Here is a 23,673-nt window from a genome sequence, read left to right on the forward strand (position 1 = left end):
ACAGGCTCTAGGCACACGGGCTTCAGCAGTTGTGGCACATGGGCTTAGTTGCTCCGCGGCATGTGGGATCTTCCCGTCCCAGGGCTCGAACCCGTGTCCCCTGCACTAGCAGATGAATTCTTAACCACTGTGCCACCAGGAAAGTCCCTTACCACAATTTTTTTTAAATCTTAACACCTTCTCCATCTGGGGGCTTAGGAGGAAAACAGGTTGGAAACTCACACCCTTTGGTGGGGATGAAAAAGTAAGTTGTTGATCAACAAACCCTTACACTGCATTTAGAAAGGTAAGTAAAAACAAACTATCAAAGTTTTGAGGACATTACTTTTCAGACTCAAGCTGTTCTTTCTTCTGCTTTAGATCTTCTTCTGTTATGCCTCCCAACTGTTTATAGTTGCTCTCAGCAATTTCCAGGAGGTGTCTCAATTCTACAGTTTTCTTATAAGCTCTCACTGCAAGACAGAGTTGAACAGGAACCTAGTTTAGACAGATAACAGCTCATGTGCTCACAGGATGCTGGTCCTGGAGCACGCTCTTCCTCTAAAGCCAGTGTCTGTATGGTCAGTGTCTGTGTGGTTCGGTGAAGGAGATGGAGGGACGGTGGTGTCTACATAGAAGGATACATATCAGTAGCAGAGCATCAGGGTGAACAAGCAGTGAAATATCTAAATGGAGGATTCTGTCCCTGCTGTTGGAGAATATATCATTGTTATGACTATTAATACCAGGGAAGGGAAAGGAAGGGGAGGGGACGGGAGGGGAGAGGAGGGAGGCTGGCTAGCAGTGTTTTAGGACTAGTTGTATATTACAGGACCATGCACAATCTATTTATGTCAGAAAATTAGAAAAACTGAAATATGCTTGATGTATTTGTGATAAATCAGAACTAATCCAGCCCCCAAATTTTATAATTAGTCACTTGTAATATCTAGGCAAGAGGATATTGAGAAGGAAGTGTGTTGAGAGCTACCTTGAACTATTCTCCAGCTATCAAAACCATGATTTGGGGCTTCCCTGGTGGCACAGTGGTTGAGAGTCCACCTGACTCTCAACACGAACCACTCGTGTTGAGTGGTCTCAACACGACCACTCTCAACACGAACACGGGTTCGTGCCCCGGTCCGGGAAGATTCCACATGCCACCGAGCGGCTGGGCCCATGAGCCATGGCCGCTGAGCCATGGCCGCTGAGCCTGCGCGTGCGGAGCCTGTGCTCCACAACGGGAGAGGCCACAACAGTGAGAGGCCCGCGTACTGCAAAAAACAAAAAACAAAAAAACAAACATGATTTTTTCTATCCTTTGTGGTACAAGTTCTCAACCTGGGGTGATTTTCTCCTCCAAGGAACACTTGGCAATATCTGGAGACCTTTTACTTGTTAAACTTCAGGGGATGAAGGGAAACAGACTACTGGCATGTAGAGGCTCAGGATGCTACTAAATATCTTAAAATGCACAGGTGGGCCCCCCTCAACAAATAAGTATCTGGCCCAAAATGTCAATAACACAGAAGCTGAGAAACTCTGCTTTACAACCAGGTTAGCAAATCAAAGCCTCTTCTCCCCGACACTCACCACTCTGATTTATCTCTCAATAGGTTAGAGCTGCAGGTTCCAAACTACATACATCAGAAACAACTGGGGTACTTTTTAAAAATGTATATATTTGAGCCCCATAGCAGTTCTACAAATTCAGGTATCAGTAGTTAGTAGAAGCTCCTCAGACAATTCTGATGGGCAAACAGGTTTGGGATCCACCATAACTAACAGCAAACAAGTAGAGGGGATTTTTTTTTAATGTTACATAAAATGGAAAGAATTGTGATGGTTTATTTAATTCTTTAACATTTGAAGGCTATGTTTTGAAAGAGCTGTTCTATGGGATCATCAGAGGTAAGAGCTAGGATTAATTGGGATTAGTTCCAGGAAGAAAGATCTTAACAAAGGCGAAACTTTTCAACAAAAACAGTTAAGAGGGTGGGAGGGAGGGAGATGCAAGAGGGAAGAGACATGGGAACATATGTATACATATAACTGATTCACTTTGTTATAAAGCAGAAACTAACACACCATTGTAAGCAATTATACTCCAATAAAGATGTTAAAAAAAAATAGTTCAGAGCTATCATGTATTTGTGGAGTGCCTGTGATGGGAAGGACACTACGCTAAGTGCCTTATACATTTACCCCTGTCAAAAGGTAGAAATGGGCCACATGGGTGATAGTGGGGGCCTTGTCACTGAAAGTGATTGGATGCTGGATGACATGTGACAGGAATGTTGAGCCAGGAGTCAAACCTCAAATGGGGTTCTATGATGCCATGACCCTAAACCTAATTCACTAAAGAATGCTCTGAATTGAGGCTCAGTTCCAAGAAGTTTGCGATGACAAGAAATCCAATCAGTCCCCTGTAGGCACTCTGGCAAAACCTAGTGCTCCAAGAAGAGACTGGCCAGTCCTTTGGATTTTGCCCTGGAAAAAAATTAAATAGGGACAAGAAAATAGCACATGACTTCATATATAGTACCTTCACTAGCTGCAAGCACCTCAGCTGGGCACCAGCCAGAGCCTCACTATACGGCAAGGGTGTAAGAGTGCATTTGTGTCAAACACACCACAGAAGGAAACTGTTGTAGCCTCGTTCTTGGTCTTTCCTGAAACATCTTTTAAAATTTTTGTGATTCACTGACAATGATCACTTCACAAAAATCTCCTACTCAACTAATTTCAGAAGACACTGAAATTCTACAAATCAACTCTTCATCTTCTGCAGTTCCAATAAGTCCTTGCTAATTCTCAGTACAATCAACAAAAAAGAAATTTAAGCACAAACAAAATTTTAAAATAGATAAAATGAATTTCATCAATACAAAAAACTTGCACTGGCAAGGATATCATTAAGAAAGTTAGGAAAAAAGACAGCCTCTTCAATAAGTGGTACTGGGAAAACTCGACAGGTACATGTAAAAGTATGAAATTAGAACACTGCCTAACACCATACACAAAAATAAACTCAAAATGGATTAAAGACCTAAATGTAAGGCCAGACACTATCAAACTCTTTGAGGAAAACATAGGCAGAACACTCTATGACATAAATCACAGCAAGATCCTTTTTGACCCACCTCCTAGAAATATGGAAATAAAAACAAAAATAAACAAATGGGACCTAATGAAACTTAAAAGCTTTTGCACAGCAAGGGAAACCATTAAAAAGACCAAAAGACAACCCTCAGAATGGGAGAAAATAGTTGCAAACAAAGCAACTGACAAAGGATTAATCTCCAAGATTTACAAGCAGCTCATGTAGCTCAATAACAAAAAAACAAACAACCCAATCCAAAAATGGGCAGAAGACCTAAATAGACATTTCTCCAAAGAAGATATACAGATTGCCAACGAACACATGAAAGGATGCTCAACATCACTAATCATTAGAGAAATGCAAATCAAAACTACAGTGAGGTATCACCTCACACCAGTCAGAATGGCCATCATAAAAAAATCTACAAACAATAAATGCTGGAGAGGGTGTGGAGAAAACGGAACCTTCTTGCACTGTTGGTGGGAATGTAAATTGATACAGTCACTACGGAGAACAGTATGGAGGTTCCTTAAAAAACTACAAATAGAACTACCATAAGACCCACCAATCCCACTACTGGGCATATACCCTGAGAAAACCATAATTCAAGAAGAGTCATGTACCAAAATGTTCATTGCAGCTCTATTTACAATAGCCAGGACATGGAAGCAACCTAAGTGTCCATCATCAGATGAATGGATAAAGAATATGTGGCACATACATACAATGGAATACTACTCAGCCATAAAAAGAAACGAAATTGAGATATTTGTAGTGAGGTGGATGGACCTAGAGTCTGTCATACAGAGTGAAGTAAGTCAAAAAGAGAAAAACAAATACCGTATGCTAACATATATATATAGAATCTAAGAAAAAAAAAAAAACAAGGTCATGAAGAACCTAGGGGTAACACGGGAATAAAGACACAGACCTACTAGAGAATGGACTTGAGGATATGGGGAGGGGGAAGGGTAAGCTGTGACAAAGTGAGAGAGTGGCATGGACATATATACACTACCAAACATAAAATAGCTAGCTAGTGGGAAGCAGCCGCATAGCACAGGGAGATCAGCTCGGTGGTTTGTGACCACCTAGAGGGGTGGGATAGGGAGTGTGGGAGGGAGGGAGATGCAAGAGGGAAGAGATATGGGAACATACGTATATGTATAACTGATTCACTTTGTTATAAAGCAGAAACTAACATACCATTGTAAAGCAATTATACTCCAATAAAGATGTTAAAAAAAAAAGTTAAAAGATAACCCACAGAATAGGAGAAAGTATCTGCAAATACGTATACTTGCAGATATAAGGGACTTATATCTGCAAGTACTCTTACAACTCAATAGTAAAAAGATAACTCAGTTGAAAAATAGGCAAAGGATTTGAATAGACATTTCCCCAAAAGATATACAAATGATCAATGGGCACATGAAAAGATACTCAACATCATTATTCATTAGGGAAACACCAACCAAATCTACAATGAGATACCACTACACACTCACTAAAACAGTTTTAGTTATCAACAAGACAAACAATCACGAGTATTGGCAAGGATGGGGAGAAACTGGAACCCTCAGGCATTGTTGGTGGGAATATAAAATGGTGCAGCTACTTTGCATAACAGTTTGAAAGTTCCTCAAAATGTTAGACATATTTTTACCAGATGATGCAGCAATTCCAACTGCTAGGTGTATACTCAAGAGAAATGAAAATACATTTCCATTTTCAAAAGAGCATGTATACAAATTTTCATAGCAGCATTATTCTTTTTTTAAATATTTATTTAGGCTGTCTTAGTTGTGGCACGCAGGATCTTCATTGTGGCATGCAGGATCTTTAGTTGCAACATGCGGACTTCTCAGTTGCGGCATGCAGGATCTAGTTCCCCAACCAGGGATCGAACCCGGGCCGCCTGCACTGGGATCATGGAGTCTTACCCACTGGACCACCAGGGAAGTCCCAGCAGCATTATTCTTAATAGCCAAAATGTGGAAACAACTCAAATGTCCAACAACTGACAAACAGATATATAAAATGTGGTATAGGGACTTCCCTGGTGGTCCAGTGGCTAAGACTCCACATTCCCAATGCAGCGGGGCCGGGTGTGATCTCTGGTTAAGGAACTAGATCCCACATGCTGCAACTAAGAGCTCGCATGCCGCAACAAAGATCTTGAATGCCGCAACTAAGACCCAGTGCAGCCAAATAAATTTAGGAAAAAATAAATAAATAAAAATTAAAAATAAAATGTGGTATATCCATACAAAAATATTATTTGGCAATAAAAAGGAATAAAGTATGAAGTAATGATCCACGTTACAATGTGCATAAACCCTGAAGACATTGTGCTAAGTGAAAGAAGCCAGTCACAAAACACCACATATGGTATCATTCCATTCATATGAAAGGCCCCAAATAGGCAAACCTATAGAGACAGACAGTAGATTAGTAGTTGCCTAATTGGGGGGTGGTTTGAGGGGAAGGGAGAAGAAGGTAGAGGTTAGGGGGATTGACTACTAATGGGTATGAGGTTTCTTTTGGGGGGTGATGGAAATGTTACAAATTTTATTGTAATAATGGTTGCACAAATCTGAATATACTAAAAACCACTGTACACCTTAAATGGGTAAATTGAATGGTATGTGAATTATATCTCAGTGAAGCTATTTAAAATAAAGCTGTCAGGAAATTCTGAAGGGATCATTGACTCTGAGCCTCACTGTGGGGTGATCCAGGTGGGCTGCTTGTTGGGAGCCCCTAATATCAGCATCTTTTAGGTTGCATTCACCAGGGAAGAGGCTTCTACCATCACCTGGAGAGTGAGGTTCTGCCTGACAATGTTCTGGGAGCTCTTAAAAAAAATTATTTTTTAATATTTAGACATGAATTAGAAGTTTTTCTCAGACAATACAGTTTTGGTACAACCAGATTTTCCTGCCAGAATAACTGAAAATACTTTCCAGAGATCATGAGGAAGGGAACTGACATTTACTAAGCCTCTAGGCACTTCCCATTCTCTAGTGCAGTCTGTGGGATGACATTACGTTAATATTCTCATTTTTACAGATGAGGAAACCGAGGTTCAGAGAGTAACACAGCTAGAAAGAGGTGAAGCTCAGATGTCTGAATCCAGTGCCCAAGCTCTGCTCACTTTACTACAGCTGCCTTTGCTTTGGTTAGCCTCCATTCAAAAAGATCCTTCTCATCTTTCTTCTATGAAAGAGTGCCATTGAAACAGTTCTTCTCATCCATTCATATGAACCATGGCTCTCTGACAAATATCATGAGAAGTGAAATCTGGGTTATATGGCAGGAAAATACCTTTCCTCTTTGAGGGACAAAGATCATGTCTCACATTCTTTATATGTTCAACAACCCCTAGTACAAAAATTTGTACTAGTTCTGGTTCCCCAAAAAATATCAAAGTATTTTACTTTGTAGATGGTAGTTGTCTTTAAAATAATTCCCAAATCTGTGGTATTTTTTAAAGGAAAAATCATGGAAGAGTTGGCACACTTACCTCTGGCATCTGTTTTATCTGACTCACTGAGACCTATATCATCCTTGGCATCAGTGCTTCCCTCAACACCATGTCTTATGAAAAACTTAATATCATTTTCATCAATTTCACTCTCATCATCTATATCATATTTCTGTAGTCCTTCCAATAGCTTTACTGCTGCTAAATGGGCAAACCTGTAGAAAAGAATCAGTAATTACAAGATCCACAATCTTTTTCAAATTGAAATAGCAGTTTGCATTTAATTTAGGGAATTACACTCTACATTATCCCACCAACTCACGCACCAGTGAAGAACGAAAACTGTATCTGAAGGTCAGTGACAATTTGATGCATATCCAGCAATGTGGGGAAGGACAAGCAGTCATATTAAAGACTGATTCCAGAATTTTTTTTTTTGGCCACGCCACGGGGTTTGTGGGATCTTAGCTGCCTGACCAGGGACTGAACCCGGGCCCTCAGCAGTGAAAGTGAGGAGTCCTAACTACTGGACTGCCTGGGAATTCTCAGATTCCATTTTTTAGTGGCAAAAATCCAACTGAAAGAAGTGACCCAATATCAAAAGAATATTTGGTGTGCCCCCAAACGGAGCTGCTCAACAGAGTAGAAAGCCCGGAACCACCCTACTTGATTTACGTGTATTTACTACCTTTTCCTGATGGCCTAATTTAGATCATAGAATTAGTTCTGGTTCCAGTTTTAGGGAAAACTATAACTCTAGACCCCTTAATCTTCATCCTTCCTCAACCCTCAAAGCACTCAGCATGGCTTTGAAATTTAATGGAAAAATATTGACTTTGATATCCACATTACTTATTTTCTTTGATCTTTCCCACACCTCTATGAAGCTTCGAATAATATACCCTTCGTTTTCAAGTTGTTGTTGTGATTGTATGTAATCTGCATATTTTCCCCACAGTTTTGCTAATTAAAATGTTAAATGCGGGCTTCCCTGGTGGCGCAGTGGTTGAGAGTCCGCCTGCCGATGCAGGGGACACGGGTTCGTGCCCCAGTCCGGGAAGATCCCACATGCCGCGGAGCGGCTAGGCCCGTGAGCCATGGCTGCTGAGCCTGCGCGTCTGGAGCCTGTGCTCCACAACGGGAGAGGCCACAACAGTGAGAGGCCCACGTACCGCAAAAAAAAAAAAAAAAAAAATTCAATGCTGGGACTTCCCTGGTGGTGCAGTGGTTGGGAGTCCGCCTGCCAATGCAGGGGACATGGGTTCAAGCCCTGGTCTGGGAAGATCCCACAGGCCACGGAGCAACTAAACCCATGCACCACAGCTACTGAGCCTGCGCTCTAGAGCCCGCAAGCCACAACTACTGAGCCCATGTGCCACAACCGCTGAAGCCCATGCGCCTAGAGGCCATGCTCTGCAGCAAGAGAAGCCACCGCAATGAGAAGCCCGCATACTGCAACTAGAGAAAGCCCACACGCAGCAACAAAAACCCAACCTAACCAAACATAAATAAATTAATTAATTTTAAAAAATGTTCAGTGCTTTCTCTTAGGACATGGAGAATTACTCGCTAAATATAAAAACCTCAAATTTTATTTTGTTCACACACTTCCATAACCATGTGCACATGCACAGATATATCTTTACCTTTCACCAGGTACTGCAAATCATTAACAATATAGTAATAAACATAGGAAGTTGTAAGGTTAATAGAATTCATTATCTCTATTACTAGATTGTCACTTCACAGCTATCATTTACTTTATGCCAGATTCAAGGTTATTTCTATAACACTACACTCACACTAGCACTTTGGTGCATGAATGACAAAGAAATGTGGGCCAGAAATTATGAATATCTTCAGATACAGTACTAAATCACCCATGTGATACTGATATAAAGACAAATAGATCAATGGATAAAATACGGACTACAGAAATAAGCCCACGCATACATGGACATCTGACTTGGACAAAGACACAAAGGCAAAAGAAGAAAAAGGACAGCTTTTTCAACAAATGGTGCTAGAACAATTAGATATCCATATGCAAAAAAAAGAACTTGGATACATACCTCATACCACATACAAAAATTAACTCAAAATTGATCATAGATCTTAATGTAAAACCTAAAACTGTATCTATAACAATGGCTAAAAGAAAACATAGAAAATCTTTGTGACTTGGTGTAAATCAAAGATTTCTTAGATATGATACCAAAAGCATAACACATAAAAGAGCAAACTGATAAAAAATTTTTGCTCTTCATTGTTAAGAGAATGAAAAAACAAACCACAACTGGGAGAAAATCTTCACAAAACAAAAATTTGAGAAAGAACTAGTATCCAGAATATAGAAAGAGCTCTTAAAACTCAACAATAAGAAAACCACCCAAGTTTTAAAAGTGGATAAAAGAGCTGAACAGTCACTTCACCAAAGGAAAACATACAAATGGCAAATATGTATATGAAAAGATACCCCAAATCGCTTTCCATTAGGAAAAAACAAAAAACACAATGAGACATCACTACACACCTACTGGAATTACAAAAATCAAAAAATCTGACAATATCAAATGCTGGCAAGATAAGAAGCAACAGAAACACTCATCCACTGCTGATGGAATGCAAATTGGTACGGTCACTTTGGAAGGCACTGTGGCAGTTTCTAATAAAGATAAACACACCCTTAGCATCTGATTCAGCAATCCTACTCCTAAGTATTACTCAAGTGAATTGAAAACTTATGTTCACATGAAAACTGTATGTGAATGTTTATAGCAGCTTTATTCATAATCACCAAAAAGTAGATACAAACAAGATATCCTTCAACAGGTTAGGGGATAAGCAAACTATGGAATACTAAGGAATTCCACAGTCAATGGAATACTACTCAGCAATAAGAGATGAACCACTAATACACATGAATGATTTTCAAAATAATTATGCTGAGTGAAAAAAGCCAGATATATGAGTACATACTGTATGATTCCATTTATATAAAATTCTAGCAAATGCAAACTAATCTATATTGACAGAAAGCAAATTAGTGTCTGCTTGGGGATGGGACAGTGGAAAGCAGTAGGAGGGAGAGAGATTACAAAGGTGCAGAAGGAGATTTTAGGGGGTGATGGATATGTTCACTATCTTGATTGTGGTGATGATTTCACAGGTGTATACATAGATCAGAATTCATCAGTTTGTGCTGTACAAATATGTGTACTTTACTATATGCCAATTATACCTTGATAAAGCTATTTAAAAAAATAAAAAATAGTAGGCCTGAGTTGATAATGATGCTACTATGTGGTAAAACAAAACCATATTCCATGGCTTCAAAGAGATCCCACAGACAAAATTTTAAGGAACATTAACTCATAAACAAAAACTGCAAGGCAATTTAATGAATAAGTAGGCCCTTGCATCCCATCAAGCCTCATGTGCAACTTTTAGCCCACACTCCTACTTTAGATTCAAGCAGTTCTGAACCACATGCGTTCCTCAGACACACAAGGTGTTATCTTACAACTCTTCCTCCTTCGAGTGTCAGCATAAATGTTGCTTTCTCCAAAAAAAAAGTTTTCCCAGACTTCTATATAAATTCTGTTCCCCGCAGTTGCCTTCATAACTCTTACCATCATCTGTATTAACATTTCTACCCCACAACTTTAGAATAGGAATACTTAGGCACTTTTTCTTCTGTGCTCTTACTGAACCTTATACATGACATGTAATATGACATACTGATTATAATCAATAAAAGTTATGTTTGCACATTTGTCTGTCCATGAGACTGTAAGTTTCTTGAGGGCAAGGACTATTTTTTTTCATCTTGGTAAACTTAATACTAACCATAGCACTTGGAGCATGGTAAGTATACAGGAAGTTGAATGAAAAAACAATCAAATGAACAAATGGATGAACTAAATATTCCGTGAGGGCCTGACCTGAATGGGCTGGAGGTGTTCAATAATAGGTGTTATACTTAATTCAAATATAAATATTAAAATTTGTTTCAAAATCCATGTGACTCCTTTTGATTACTCCTTTTTATCACACAGCATTTCTCAATGGGTACCAGCATTTGGGTGGGACAATTCTTTGTTGTACACTACTGTTTTGAGCACTGTAGAATGTCTGGCATTCCTGGACCTGACCTCATGAAACATTAGTGAGGGTCTCCAGCACTGTGACAACCCCCTCCCCACATTTCCAAATGCACACGCCCTGAGAAGGGGGACTACTACCTCCCAGCTGAGAATCACTGCTTTAGAGAGAAGAGCTGATATGCTGTCAAATGTCAATTCAACTTGAAAATTATCATTCCATCAGCATTTGACTGAGTCCTATAATCCAGAAATCTTCAGAGATTTCTGAGTATAGGAGAGTAAATGCAAAACTTTAAAAACAAAAGAAAGAAGCAAAGCAGATAGGGATACCTCTTAGCCACATCACTGGGTTTCTCCCTTGCTTTGTTGGTAATATTACTGTCTGCTCCCATTTTAATTAGCCACTGCAAACACTCTATGTGGCCTTGCCCAGCAGCTGTAAAAACAAAACAAAGTGTACACACAAAAAAGTTATTGTTATTAGAACAATTTTCTAAAATTTTGGACAGTACCACTGCAGAGTACTTTTGTAAATACTAATCCTTACAATAACCAACAGAAGTAGGTTGGCCAGATGTTATTTTCTCTATTTCATTTATTCATTCATTAGACAAATATTTAATCAATAATCAAGTATCTACTGTACTCAGCCCCTATGCAGAGAGCTTTACATACAGATATAGATGTTGAAGCTCAAAGAGGCTATTTAACATCACACAGCCAGTAAGTAATGGATTTGAAACTATAATCTAGGTTTTTTCTAATCCTTATCCAGTGCTCATCTACTGTATTCATAGCTCCTGACCAATCTTGTGTCAGGCCAAATGTTAGTGCAATCTGTGTGAATGTGAAAGACTTTGAAAATCTTTTGCCATCTTGTATAAATAGCTTATTCCTCTGGCCCTCATAACTCAAAATGTTCAGGGCCCCTCACTGATTACCTAAACTGTTCACCACCTTTCCTTAAAACACACGCACTCAATATTAATTTTCACCTCCACAACTCTGCTTATGTGTCTTCTCACCTAGTGCCCATCACTCAATCATACGATCATCTAATTTCTCCCCTCCTTCTAGGTCCATCTCAAAATGCAGGGAAACTATTGGGGGGAAACTCAGTCTAAAAAGATCTGAGTTTAGGTCCACTAAACAACAGACTGGAGGACAGGACAAAACTTAGCAAGTGACTGGCGTATATAGACACTCAATAAATGTCTATAGAGTTGATGAATAAATGAATGGAAAAAATGAATGAAATCTCAGCTTTGCTCTAACTAGCTGTGTAACCTCAGTCAAGAAACCTGAGGGGGGACTTCCCTGGTGGCACAGTGGTTAAGAATCCGCCTGCCAATGCAGGGGACATGGGTCCAAGCCCTGGTCCAGGAATATCCCACATGCCATGAAGCAACTAAGCCCATGTGCCACAACTACTGAGCCTGCGCTCTAGAGCCCACAACCCATAACTACTGAGCCCATGTGCCACAACTACTGAAGCCCATGTGCTTAGAGCCCGTGCTCCGCAACAAGAGAAGCCACTGCAATGAGAAGCCCGCGCACCACAACAAAGAGTAGCTCCTGCTCGCCCCAACTAGAGAAAGCCAGTGCGCAGCAGCAAAGACCCAACACAGCCAAAAATACATTGTGAATTTTTTAAAAAATAAAAAATAAAAGCTAAATAACTCAACAGCAATTGTGTCAGAACTGGAGATGAAGCAGGAATCATAACTTACCTTTATGCATAAGAGTTGATCCATTATTATCACGTTCATTAATATTGATTACTCCATCTTCTATTAATTTCTTAAGCATTTCCAAATCACCCTTAAAGGCAGCCACATGACCTGGAAATGCTAAAGCTATGAATAAAAAATTCAGCATTTCAGGAAAACACAGGAATTCATTCCTTTTCCCTGCCTTAATCAGTCACACATTTCAGGTTTCAGTATTAACTCAAATATGAGAATGTTATATTGGAATTAGTTCAGTTGATGCAATGACAAGTAATAAAAAGAGAATCATAAAATAAGATTATTATTAATTGTGTAGCCTTTTCATCCCTCAGGATCTCAAACATGCCAGGAATATATGGTACCAGAACTATTCTTGCCATCTTCCCTGTTTCTCTCAGGCCACCACAAAACACAAGGAGATGGTCATTTTCAACCCTTTGTATAAAGACATACTTGGTCTCAAGTCCTACATTTGCACAGACCACTCCCTCCCTGTTTACAAGTGAAGAAAGCAAAAGAAACTGGAAGGAGATAAAGTATATGTGTGTATCTATACATAAACATAGACATAGGTGTGAATGCACCTGACCTAGTGCCTAGCACATAGTAAATACTTAATAAAATGTTTTTAATGATAACAACTACATATACTGAGCCCTTACTGAATGCCAAGCATGGTAGTTAGCACCTGTAAGGATTGCCTCATTTAACCCTCTCAACGACCGTGAGGTAGCTATTCTCATTTTTATATATGGAAAGGAAACAGCCTAGAATACCCAAGGAGTATTTTAACAAGAACAAAGTTGAAGACTTATAATACCTGACTGTAAGTCTTACTATAAAGCTACAGTAATCAAAACTGTGTAGGGCTTCCCTGGTGGCGCAGTGGTTGAGAATCCGCCTGCTGATGCAGGGGACACAGGTTCGTGCCCCAGTCCGGGAAGATTCCACATGCCGCAGAGCGGCTGGGCCTGTGAGCCATGGCCGCTGAGCCTGTGCGTCTGGAGCCTGTGCTCTGCGACAGGAGAGGCCACAACAGTGAGAGGCCCACGTACCATAATTTTAAAAAAAATACTGTGTAGTACTAGGCTTCCCTGGTGGCATAGTGGTTAAGAATCCGCCTGCCAATGCAGGGGACATGGGTTCAAGCCCTGGTCCGGGAAGATCCCACACTCCGCGGAGCAACTAAGCTCCTGCGCCACAACTACTGAGCTTGTGCTCTAGAACCCATGAACCACAACTACTGAAGCCTGTGCACCTAGAACCTGTGCTCCACAACAAGAGAAGCCACTGCAATGAGAAGCCCGCGCACAGCAACGAACAGTAGAGTAGCCCCCGCTCACCACAACCAGAGAAAGCCCACGTGCAGCAACGAAGACCCAATGCAACCAAAAATAAAATAAATAATTTTTTTTTTTTTTTAAAAAGAGAGACACAAGAGAGCTTGCTTCCTCTCTTTCAAAAAACAAAAACCACTCTGTAGTACTGGCAAATAAACAGACATACCAATAAGACAGAATGCATAAACAAAACATGCATCCATACAATGGAATACTATTCAGCAATAAAGAGTAACGAACTACTAATATACACAACACAAATGAATCTCAAAAGATTAGAGAAACCCATTAGAAATCCATTTCCATTAGAAAACCCAAATTAATCTATAGTGACAGAAAACAAATCAGTGGCTATGTGCGGCCAGGGTGAAAAGAGGGATGAACTGCAAGAGGGTATGAAAAAACATTTGAGATGAACTGCATACTTTAAATAAATACAGTTTATTTTATGTAAATCATACTTTAATAAAGTTGCATTTTTAAAATAAGGATATCATTTGTGAAAAAACAAGCCACAGTGCGAGAGAAAATATCTATATCAGATAAAATTAATAAATGATTGGTATCAGAACTATATAAAAGAGCTCAAATTATTTAGAAAAGGACAAAGAACACAATTCTACAGGCAATTCAATAGAAGAGAAAACCAGAATAGCCAATAACTTTACTAAACAATGTTCAGCCTCATTAGTAATCAAAAAAATGCAAATCAAAACACAGGTTAAACCTCTTCATACCCAACTAAGTGGCAAAAATTTTTACGTCTGACAATACTGAATATTGTTACTCTAAATTCTCACCCAACATTGCTGATGAGAGTGTAAATTACTACAACCACTCTGATAAAGAATGCAGCATTTATAACTATTTATACTGAAAATGGCCATATCCCACCAAGCAAAACCTAAAGTAGAGTTTACCAACTATTTACCAAGGCAGAACTTTTAACTCTCAATCTTCAGAGAAGATAGGCAATACCTCAAGAAGCCTCATCCAACAGTACCAGTGTGCCATACAAATATCATTTTCTATGTGGGCAAAGTGTGAAAAGGGTAGGGAAGCACTACTCTAAAGAACATCTTGTGCATGTAAACAAGGACACATATGAGAATATCCATCACCACCTTGACTGTAATTCTGAAAACTGTAATCAATCTAAATGTCAAATTGGAGAATGGATAAACAGTGTTTTTTATTAGATGCAATACCACAAACAATTTAAAAGAATAAACTAGAATACATCTATCTGTCTAATAAACCTCAAAAATCATAACATTTTGTGAAAAAAGAAAGTTTGAGAGAAGGATACATTACTGTTTCATGCCATTTTTATAAAGTTTTAAAAGAAGTTTCAAAGACTTCTAGTTGTCCACTAAAATCCCCTTCCTTCCACAGTAATGAGAGTTGCCTTTGAGCTGAGGCCTCTCAGCTGGGTACTGAATTATCCAGGCTTCCTTGCAGCTGGGTGTGGCCATGTGACTAAACTCTTGCCAAAAGAATGGTAACAAAAGTGATGACTGCAAATTAGACTTTGAAAATCCTAGCTTATACTCTTGTTCTCTCCCTACCTCCTGCTGGATTAGCAACAACTAGAGAGAGCTAGTTAGGAAAATAACAAGTCCCTGAATGGCTACATAGAACAGATGCACTCTCCAACCAGGGCTATCATATAAAAGAAATAAACTTCTATATAATTTAAGCTGCTGAATTTTAGGATTTCTTATGAGATATAACAGTCTCTTAACCTAAAAATACACAAAATGATACTGCATATTTTTGTGAGTACATATATACTAAATATAAAATCATAGAATGCAATTATAAATCCAAAATAACGGTTACCTCTGAGGAGGGAGAAAAGGGGAATGGTATTAAGGAGAGAGAACCAGGAAGCTTCAAGTGTATCTTATCTATAATATTTTACTCTTAAATCTCATGGTATAAAGAGTGTTCATTGGGGCTTCCCTGGTGGCGCAGTGGTTGAGAGTCCGCCTGCCGATGCAGGGGACACGGGTTCGTGCCCCGGTCCGGGAAGATCCCACGTGCCTCGGAGCGGCTGGGCCCATGAGCCATGGCCGCTGAGCCTGCATGTCCGGAGCCTGTGCTCTGCAACGGGAGAGGCCACAACAGTGAGAGGCCCACGTATCGCAAAAAAAAAAAAAAAAAAAAAAAAAAAAAAAAAAAAAAAAGAATGTTCATTGAAGACCCTCAAGATGGCAGAGGCGTAAGATGTGGAGATCACCTTCCTCCCCACAAATACATCAAAAATACATCTACATGTGGAACAACTCCTACAGAACACCTACTGAACACTGGCAGAAGACCTCAGACTTCCCAAAAGGCAAGAAACTCCCCACGTACCTGGGTAGGGCAAAAGGAAAAAACAGAGACAGAAGAATAGGGACGGGACCTGCACCAGTGGGAGGGAGCTGTAAAGGAGGAAAAGTTTCCACACATTAGGAAGCCCCTTCACTGGTGGCGACAAGGGGTGGGTGGGGTGCAGGGGAAGCTTCAGAGCCACAGAGGAGAGCACAGCAACAGGGATGCAGAGGGCAAAGAGGAGAGCACAGCAACAGGGATGCAGAGGGCAAAGCGGAGAGATTCCTGCACAGAGGATCAGTGCTGACCAGCACTCACCAGCCCGAGAGGCTTGTCTGCTCACCCGCCGGGGCGGGCAGGGCTGGGAGCTGAGGCTTGGGCTTCGGTCAGGTCCTAGGGAGAGGACTGGGGTTGGCTGCATGAACACAGCCTGAGGGGGGCTAAGCGCCACAGCTAGCCAGGAGGGAGTCCAGGAAAAAGCCTGGACCTGCCTAAGAGGCAAGAGACCACTGTTTTGGGGTGCGTGAGGAGACGGGATTCAGAGCACCACCAAAATGAGCTCCAGAGATGGGCACAAGCCGTGCCTATCAGAGCGGACACCAGAGATGGGCATGAAACGCTAACACTGCTGCTGCCACCACCAAGAAGCCTGTGTGCAAGCACAGGTCACTATCCACAGCTCCCCTCCAGGGAGCCTGAGCAGCCCACTACTGACAGTGTCCTCTGATCCAGGGCCAACTTCCCTGGGAGAACACATGGCGCGCCTCAGGCTGCTGCAACATCACACCGGCCTCTGTCGCAGCAGGCTCGCCCTGCATTCCCCTCCCTCCCCCTGGCCTGAGTGAGTCAGAGCCCCGTAATCAGTGGCGCCTTTAACCCCCTCCTGTCTGGGTGGGGAATGCCTCAGGCGACCTCCACACAGAAGCAGGGCCAAATCCAAAGCTGAACCCCAGGAGCTGTGCCAACAAAGAAGAGAAAGCGAAATTTCTCCCAGCAGCCTCAGGAGCAGAGGATTAAATCTCCACAATCAACTTCATGTACCCTGCATCTGTGGAACACCTGAATAAACAACAAATTATCCCAAAATTGAGACGGTGGACTTTGGGAGCAACTGTAGACTTGGGGTGTGCTTTCTGCAACTAATTTCTTTCTGGTTTAATGTTAATCTTAGTTTAGTAGTTAGAGCTTATTATTATTGGTAGATATGTTTATTGATCTGGTTGCTCTCTTCTTTTTTTTAATATTTTTTTTTATTTTTCCTTTTTCTCTTTTTGTGAGTGTGTGTGTGTATGCTTCTTCATGTGATTTTGTCTGTATAGCTTTGCTTCTGCCATTTGTCCTAGGGTTCTGTCTGTACCTTTTTTTTAAATTTTGTATAGTTTTTAGCACTTCTTATCATTGGTGGATTTGTTTTTTGGTTTGGTTGCTCTCTTCTTTCTTTCTTCCTTTCTTTTTTATTTATTCTTAAATTTTTTATTATTAATAATATTTTATATTGTATTTTAATAAATTTATTTATTTATTTACTTTTCTTCCTTGCTTTTTTTCTTTTTCTCCCTTTTCTTCTGAGCTGTGTGGCTGACAGGGTCTTGGTGCTCCGGCCAGGTGTCAGGCCTGAGCCTCTGAGGTGGGAGAGCCGAGTTCAGGACATTGGTCCACCAGAGACCTCCCAGCCCCAAATTATATCAAACAGCAAAAGCTCTCCCAGAGATCTCCAGCTGAACACTAAGACCCAGCTCCATTCAACAACCAGCAAGCTACAGCGGTGGACACCTTATGTCAAAAAACTAGCAAGACAGGAACATAACCCCACCCATAAGCAGAGAGGCTGCCTAAAATCATAATAAGGTCACAGACACCCCAAAACACACCACCAGAAGCGGTCCTATCCACAAGAAAGACAAGACCCAGTCTGAAACACCAGAACACAGGTATGAGTCCCCTCCACCAGAAAGCCTACACAACCCACTGAACCAACCTCACCCACTGAGGGCAGACACCAAAAACAACAGGAACTACAAACCTGCAGCCTGTGAAAAGGAGACCCCAAACACAGTAAGTTAAACAAAATGAGAAGACAGAGAAATATGCAGCAGATGAAGGAGCAAGGTAAAAACCCACCAGACCAAACAAATGAAGAGGAAATAGGCAGTCTACCTGAAAAAGAATTCAGAGTAATGATAGTAAAGATGATCCAAAATCTTGGAAATAGAATGGAGAAAATATAAGAAACGTTTAACAAGGACCTAGAAGAACTAAAGAGCAAACAAACAGTGATGAACACAATAAATGAAATTTAAAATTCTCTAGAAGGAATCAATAGCAGAATAACTGAGGCAGAAGAACAGATAAGTGACCTGGAAGATAAAATAGTGGAAATAACTACTGCAGAGCAGAACAAAGAAAAAAGAAAGAAAAGAATTGAAGACAGTCTCAGAGACCTCTGAAACAACATTAAATGCATCAACATTCTAATTACAGGCATCCCAGAAGAAGGAGAGAAAAAAAAAGGACTGAGAAAATATTTGAGGAGATTATAGTTGTATAGTTGAAAACTTCCCTAATATGGGAAAGGAAATAGTGAATGAAGTCCAGGAAGCGCAGAGTCCCATACAGGATAAATCCAAGGAGGAACATGCCAAGACACGTATCGCTAAGACACATATTAATCAAACTATCAGAAATTAAATACAAAGAAAAAATATTAAAAGCAGCAAGGGAAAAGCAACAAATTACAAGGGAATCCCCAGAAGGTTAACAGCTGATCTTTCAGCAGAAACTCTGCAAGCCAGAAGGGAGTGGCAGGACATACCTGAAGTGATGAAAGGGAAAAATTCCCAGCAAGAATCTCATTCAGATCCAACAAAGAAATTAAAACCTTTATAGACAAGCAAAATCTAAGAGAATTCATTACCACCAAACCAGCTTTACAACAAATGCTAAAGGAACTTCTCTAGGCAGGAAACACAAGAGAAGGAAAAGACTTACAATAACAAACCCAAAACAATTAAGAAAATGGTAACAGGAACATACATATCGATAACTACCATAAATGTAAATGGATTAAATGCTCCAACCAAAAGACACAGACTGGCTGAATGGATACAAAAACAAGACCCATATATATGGTGTCTACAAGAGACCCACTTCAGACCTAGGGACACATACAGACTGAAAGTGAGGGGATGGAAAAAGATATTCCATGCAAATAGAAATCAAAAGAAAGCTGGAGTAGCAATTCTCATATCAGACAGAATAGACTTTAAAATAAAGACCATTACAAGAGACAAAGAAGGACACTTCATAATGATCAAGGAATCAATCCAAGAAGAAGATATAACAACTGTGAATATTTATGCACCCAACATAGGAGCACCTCAATACATAAGAGAAATGCTACCAGCCATAACAGGGGAAATTGACAGTAACATAATCATAATAGGGGACTTTAACACCCCACTTTCACCAATGGACAGATCATCCAAAATGAAAATAAATAAGGAAACACAAGCTTTAAATGATACATTAAACGAGATGGACTTAATTGATATTTACAGGACATTTCAACCAAAAATAACAGATTACACTTTCTTCTCAAGTGCTCATGGCACATTCTCCAGGATAGGTCATATCTTGGGTCACAAATTAAGCCTTGGTAAATTTAAGAAAATTGAAATTGTAACAACTATCTTTTTTGACCACAATGCTATGAGACCAGATATCAATTACAGGAAAAAGTCAGTAAAAAATACAAACACATGGAGGCTAAACAATACACTACTTAAAAACCAAGAGATCACTGAAGAAATCAAAGAGGAAATCAAAAAATACCTAGAAACAAATGACAATGAAAACACCACGACCCAAAACCTATGGGATGTAGCAAAAGCAGTTCTAAGAGGGAAGTTTATGCAATACAATCCTACCTCAAGAAACAGGAAACATCTCAAATAAACAACCTAACCTTCCTTACACCTAAAGCAATTAGAGAAAGAAGAACAAAAAAACTGCAAAGTTAGCAGAAGGAAAGAAACCATAAAGATCAGATCAGAAATAAATGAAAAAGAAATGAAGGAAACAATAACAAAGATCAATAAAATTAAAAGCTGGTTCTTTGAGAAGATAAACAAAATTGATAAACCATTAGCCAGACTCATCAAGAAAAAAAGGGAGAAGATTCAAATCAATAGAATTAGAAATGAAAAAGGAGAAGTAACAACTGACACTGCAGAAATACAAAGGACCATGAGAGATTACTACAAGCAACTCTATGCCAATAAAATGGACAACCTGGAAGAAATGGACAAATTCTTAGAAAAGCACAACCCTCTGACACTGAACCAGGAAGAAGCAGAAAATATAAACAGACCAATCATAAGTACTAAAATTGAAACTGTGATTAAAGCCCAGGACCAGATGACTTCACAGGAGAATTTTATCAAACATTTAGAGCTAACACCTATCCTTCTCAAACTCTTCCAAAATATACCAGAGGGAGGAACACTCCCAAACTCATTCTACAAGACCATCACACTGATACCAAAACCAGACAAAGATGTCACAAAGAAAGAAAACTACAAGCCAATATCACTGATGAACATAAGATACAAAAATTCTCAACAAAATACTAGCCAACAGAATCCAACAACACATTAAAAGGATCATACACCATGATCAAGTGGGGTTTATCCCAGGAATGCAAGGATTCTACAGTACATGCAAAGCAATCAATGTGATACACCATATTAACAAATTGAAGGAGAAAAACCATATCATAGTCTCAACAGATGCAGAAAAAGCTTTCGACAAAATTCAATACCCATTTATGATAAAAACTCTCCAGAAAGTAGGCATAGAGGGAACCTACCTCAACATAATAAAGGCCATATATGACAAATCCACAGTCAACATCATTCTCAATGGTGAAGAACTGAAACCACTACCTCTAAGATCAGTAACAAGACAAGGTTGCCCACTCTCACCACTATTATTCAACATAGTTTTGGAACTTTTAGCCACAGCAATCAGAGAAGAAAAGAAATAAAAGGAATCCAAATCGGAAAAGAAGTAAAACTGTCACTGTTTGCAGATGACATGATACTATATGTACAGAATCCTAAAGATGCTACCAGAAAACTACTAGAGCTAATCAATGAATTTGGTAAAGTAGCAGGATACAAAATTAAAGCACAGAAATCTCTTGCATTCCTACACACTAACAACAAAAAATCTGAAAGAGAAATTAAGGAAACACTCCCATTTACCACTACAACAAAAAGAATGAAATACCTAGGAATAAACCTACCTAATGAGATAAAAGACCTGTATGCAGAAAACTATAAGACGATGAAAGAAATTAAAGATGATACAAACAGTTGGAGAGATATACCATGTTCTTGGATTGGAAGAATCAACAATGTGAAAATGACTATACTACCCAAAGCAATCTACAGATTCAGTGTAATCCCTATCAAACTATCAATGGCATTTTTCACACAACTAGAACAAAAAATTTCACAATTTATATGGAAATACAAAAGACCCCGAAGAGCAAAGCAATCTTGAGAAAGAAAAATGGAGCTGGAGGAATCAGGCTCCCAGACTTCAGTCTATACTACAAAGCTACAGTAATCAAGACAGCATGGTACTGGCACAAAAAGAAAAATATATATCAGTGGAACAGGATAGAAAGCCCAGAGATAAATCCACACACATATGGTCACCTTATCTTTGATAAAAGAGGCAAAAATATACAGTGGAGAAAAGACAGCCTCTTCAATAAGTGGTGCTGGGAAAACTCGACAGCTACATGCAAAAGAATGATATTAGAATACTCCCTAACACCATACACAAAAATAAACTCAAAATGGATTAAAGACCTATATATAAGTCCAGGCACTATAAAACTCTTAGAATAAAACATAGGCAGAATACTCTATGACGTAAATCATAGCAAGATCCTTTTTGACCCACCTCCTAGAGAAATAGAAATAAAAACAAAAATAAACAAATGGGACCTAATGAAACTTAAAAGCTTTTGCACAGCAAAGGAAACCATAAACAAGACAAAAGACAACCCTCAGAATGGGAGAAAATATTTGCAAATGAAGCAACTGACAAAGGACTAATCTCCAAAATTTACAAGCAGCTCATGCAGTTCAATATCAAAAACCCAAACAACTCAATCCAAAAATGGGCAGAAGACCTAAATAGACATTTCTCCAAAGATATACAGATTGCCAACAAACACATGAAAGGATGCTCAACATCACTAATCATTAGAGAAATGCAAATCAAAACTACAATGAGGTATCACCTCACACCAGTCAGAATGGCCATCATAACAAAATCTACAAACAATAAATGCTGGAGAGGGTGTGGAGAAAAGGGAACACTCTTGCACTGTTGGTGGGAATGTAAATTGATACAGCCACTATGGAGGTTCCTTAAAAAACTACAAATAGAACTACCATACAACCCAGCAATCCCACTACTGGGCATATGCCTTGAGAAAACCATAATTCAAAAAGTGTCATGTACCACAATGTTCATCGCAGCACTATTTACAATAGCCAGGACATGGAAGCAACCTAAGTGTCCACTGACAGATGAATGGATAAAGAAGATGTGGCACATATATACAATGGAATATTACTCAGCCATAAAAAGAAACGAAATTGAGATATTTGTAGTGAGGTGGATGGACCTAGAGACTGTCATGCAGAGTGAAGTCAGAAAGAGAAAAACAAATAACGTATGCTGACACATATATATGGAATCTAAAAAAAAAAAATGGTTCTGAAGAATCTAGGGGCAGTACAGGAATAAAGATGCAGACATAGAGAATGGCCTTGAGGACACGGGGAGGGGTAAGGGTAAGCTGGGACAAAGTGAGAGAGTGGCATGGACATATATACACTACCAAATGTAAAACAGATAGCTAGTGGGAATCAGCCACATAGCACAGGGAGATCAGCTGGGTGCTCTGTGACCACCTAGAGGGGTGGGATAGAGAGGGTGGGAGGGAGACGCAAAAGGGAGGGGATATGGGGATATATGTATATGTATAGCTGATTCAATTTGTTATAATGCAGAAACTAACACACCATTGTAAAGCAATTTTACTCCAATAAAGATGTTAAAAAAAAGAAGTGTTCATTATATTACATTAATCTCTATATTTCTGCTTAAAATATTTCATATAAAGAAGAGAATCTGGATGAATGTGTGGACAATGATACGTAACATTTTAATATAACATTTGTCTTATAACTCCTTTCTTTTCCTCCTCCATTTATTCTACTTATTAAATGCTAAAACACTTCAGGTTTATTACTTACTTTCTTGATCTTTTGGATCATTTCCTTCATACTCAGCCCCCTGGATAAACTGTAAAATGTTCTGCTTAAAGAACCTCTGGGCTAGGTCCAACACATTTTCTCCATTATCATTGAAGGCTTTCAAAGCTTGGGAGGCACTGCTCATTCTACTGAGTAGGTATTTAAAACAGTGAAGGTGGCCTTCCATGGCTGCTAAGTGAACTATAGGTGAGAGAAAAAATAATAATAATTGAATTTTAAATTGACAATAAAATATCTTGAAAAAAGAA

The 23,673-nt window shown here is 39.4% G+C and overlaps 1 protein-coding gene across 7 annotated transcripts in view; it reads right to left on the reverse strand.

Moving 5' to 3' along the window:
* ANKRD42 (ankyrin repeat domain 42) overlaps window positions 1-23,673 on the reverse strand; it is an 86,552-nt gene that overhangs the window by 41,504 nt on the left and 21,375 nt on the right. For 4 of the 7 annotated variants that reach the window (XR_010841392.1, XR_010841390.1, XR_010841391.1 and 1 more), the window contains exons 6-9: window positions 23,405-23,605; window positions 12,406-12,531; window positions 11,006-11,111; window positions 6,609-6,784 (exon numbers count right to left, since the gene is read on the reverse strand). Coding sequence is in view for 3 of the 7 variants with exons in the window: in XM_067038394.1 (XP_066894495.1) it covers window positions 326-452; window positions 6,609-6,784; window positions 11,006-11,111; window positions 12,406-12,531; window positions 23,405-23,605 (736 nt within the window). In the remaining 4 variants the exon portion in view is untranslated. Of the gene's footprint in view, window positions 1-325; window positions 453-6,608; window positions 6,785-11,005; window positions 11,112-12,405; window positions 12,532-23,404; window positions 23,606-23,673 lie in introns of all 7 variants that reach the window. The other 3 variants (XM_067038394.1, XM_067038393.1, XM_067038395.1) reach the window with 1 other exon arrangement.

This window comes from Kogia breviceps, chromosome 7 (assembly GCF_026419965.1).
Source record: "Kogia breviceps isolate mKogBre1 chromosome 7, mKogBre1 haplotype 1, whole genome shotgun sequence".
Taxonomy (NCBI): Eukaryota; Metazoa; Chordata; class Mammalia; order Artiodactyla; family Physeteridae; genus Kogia; species Kogia breviceps.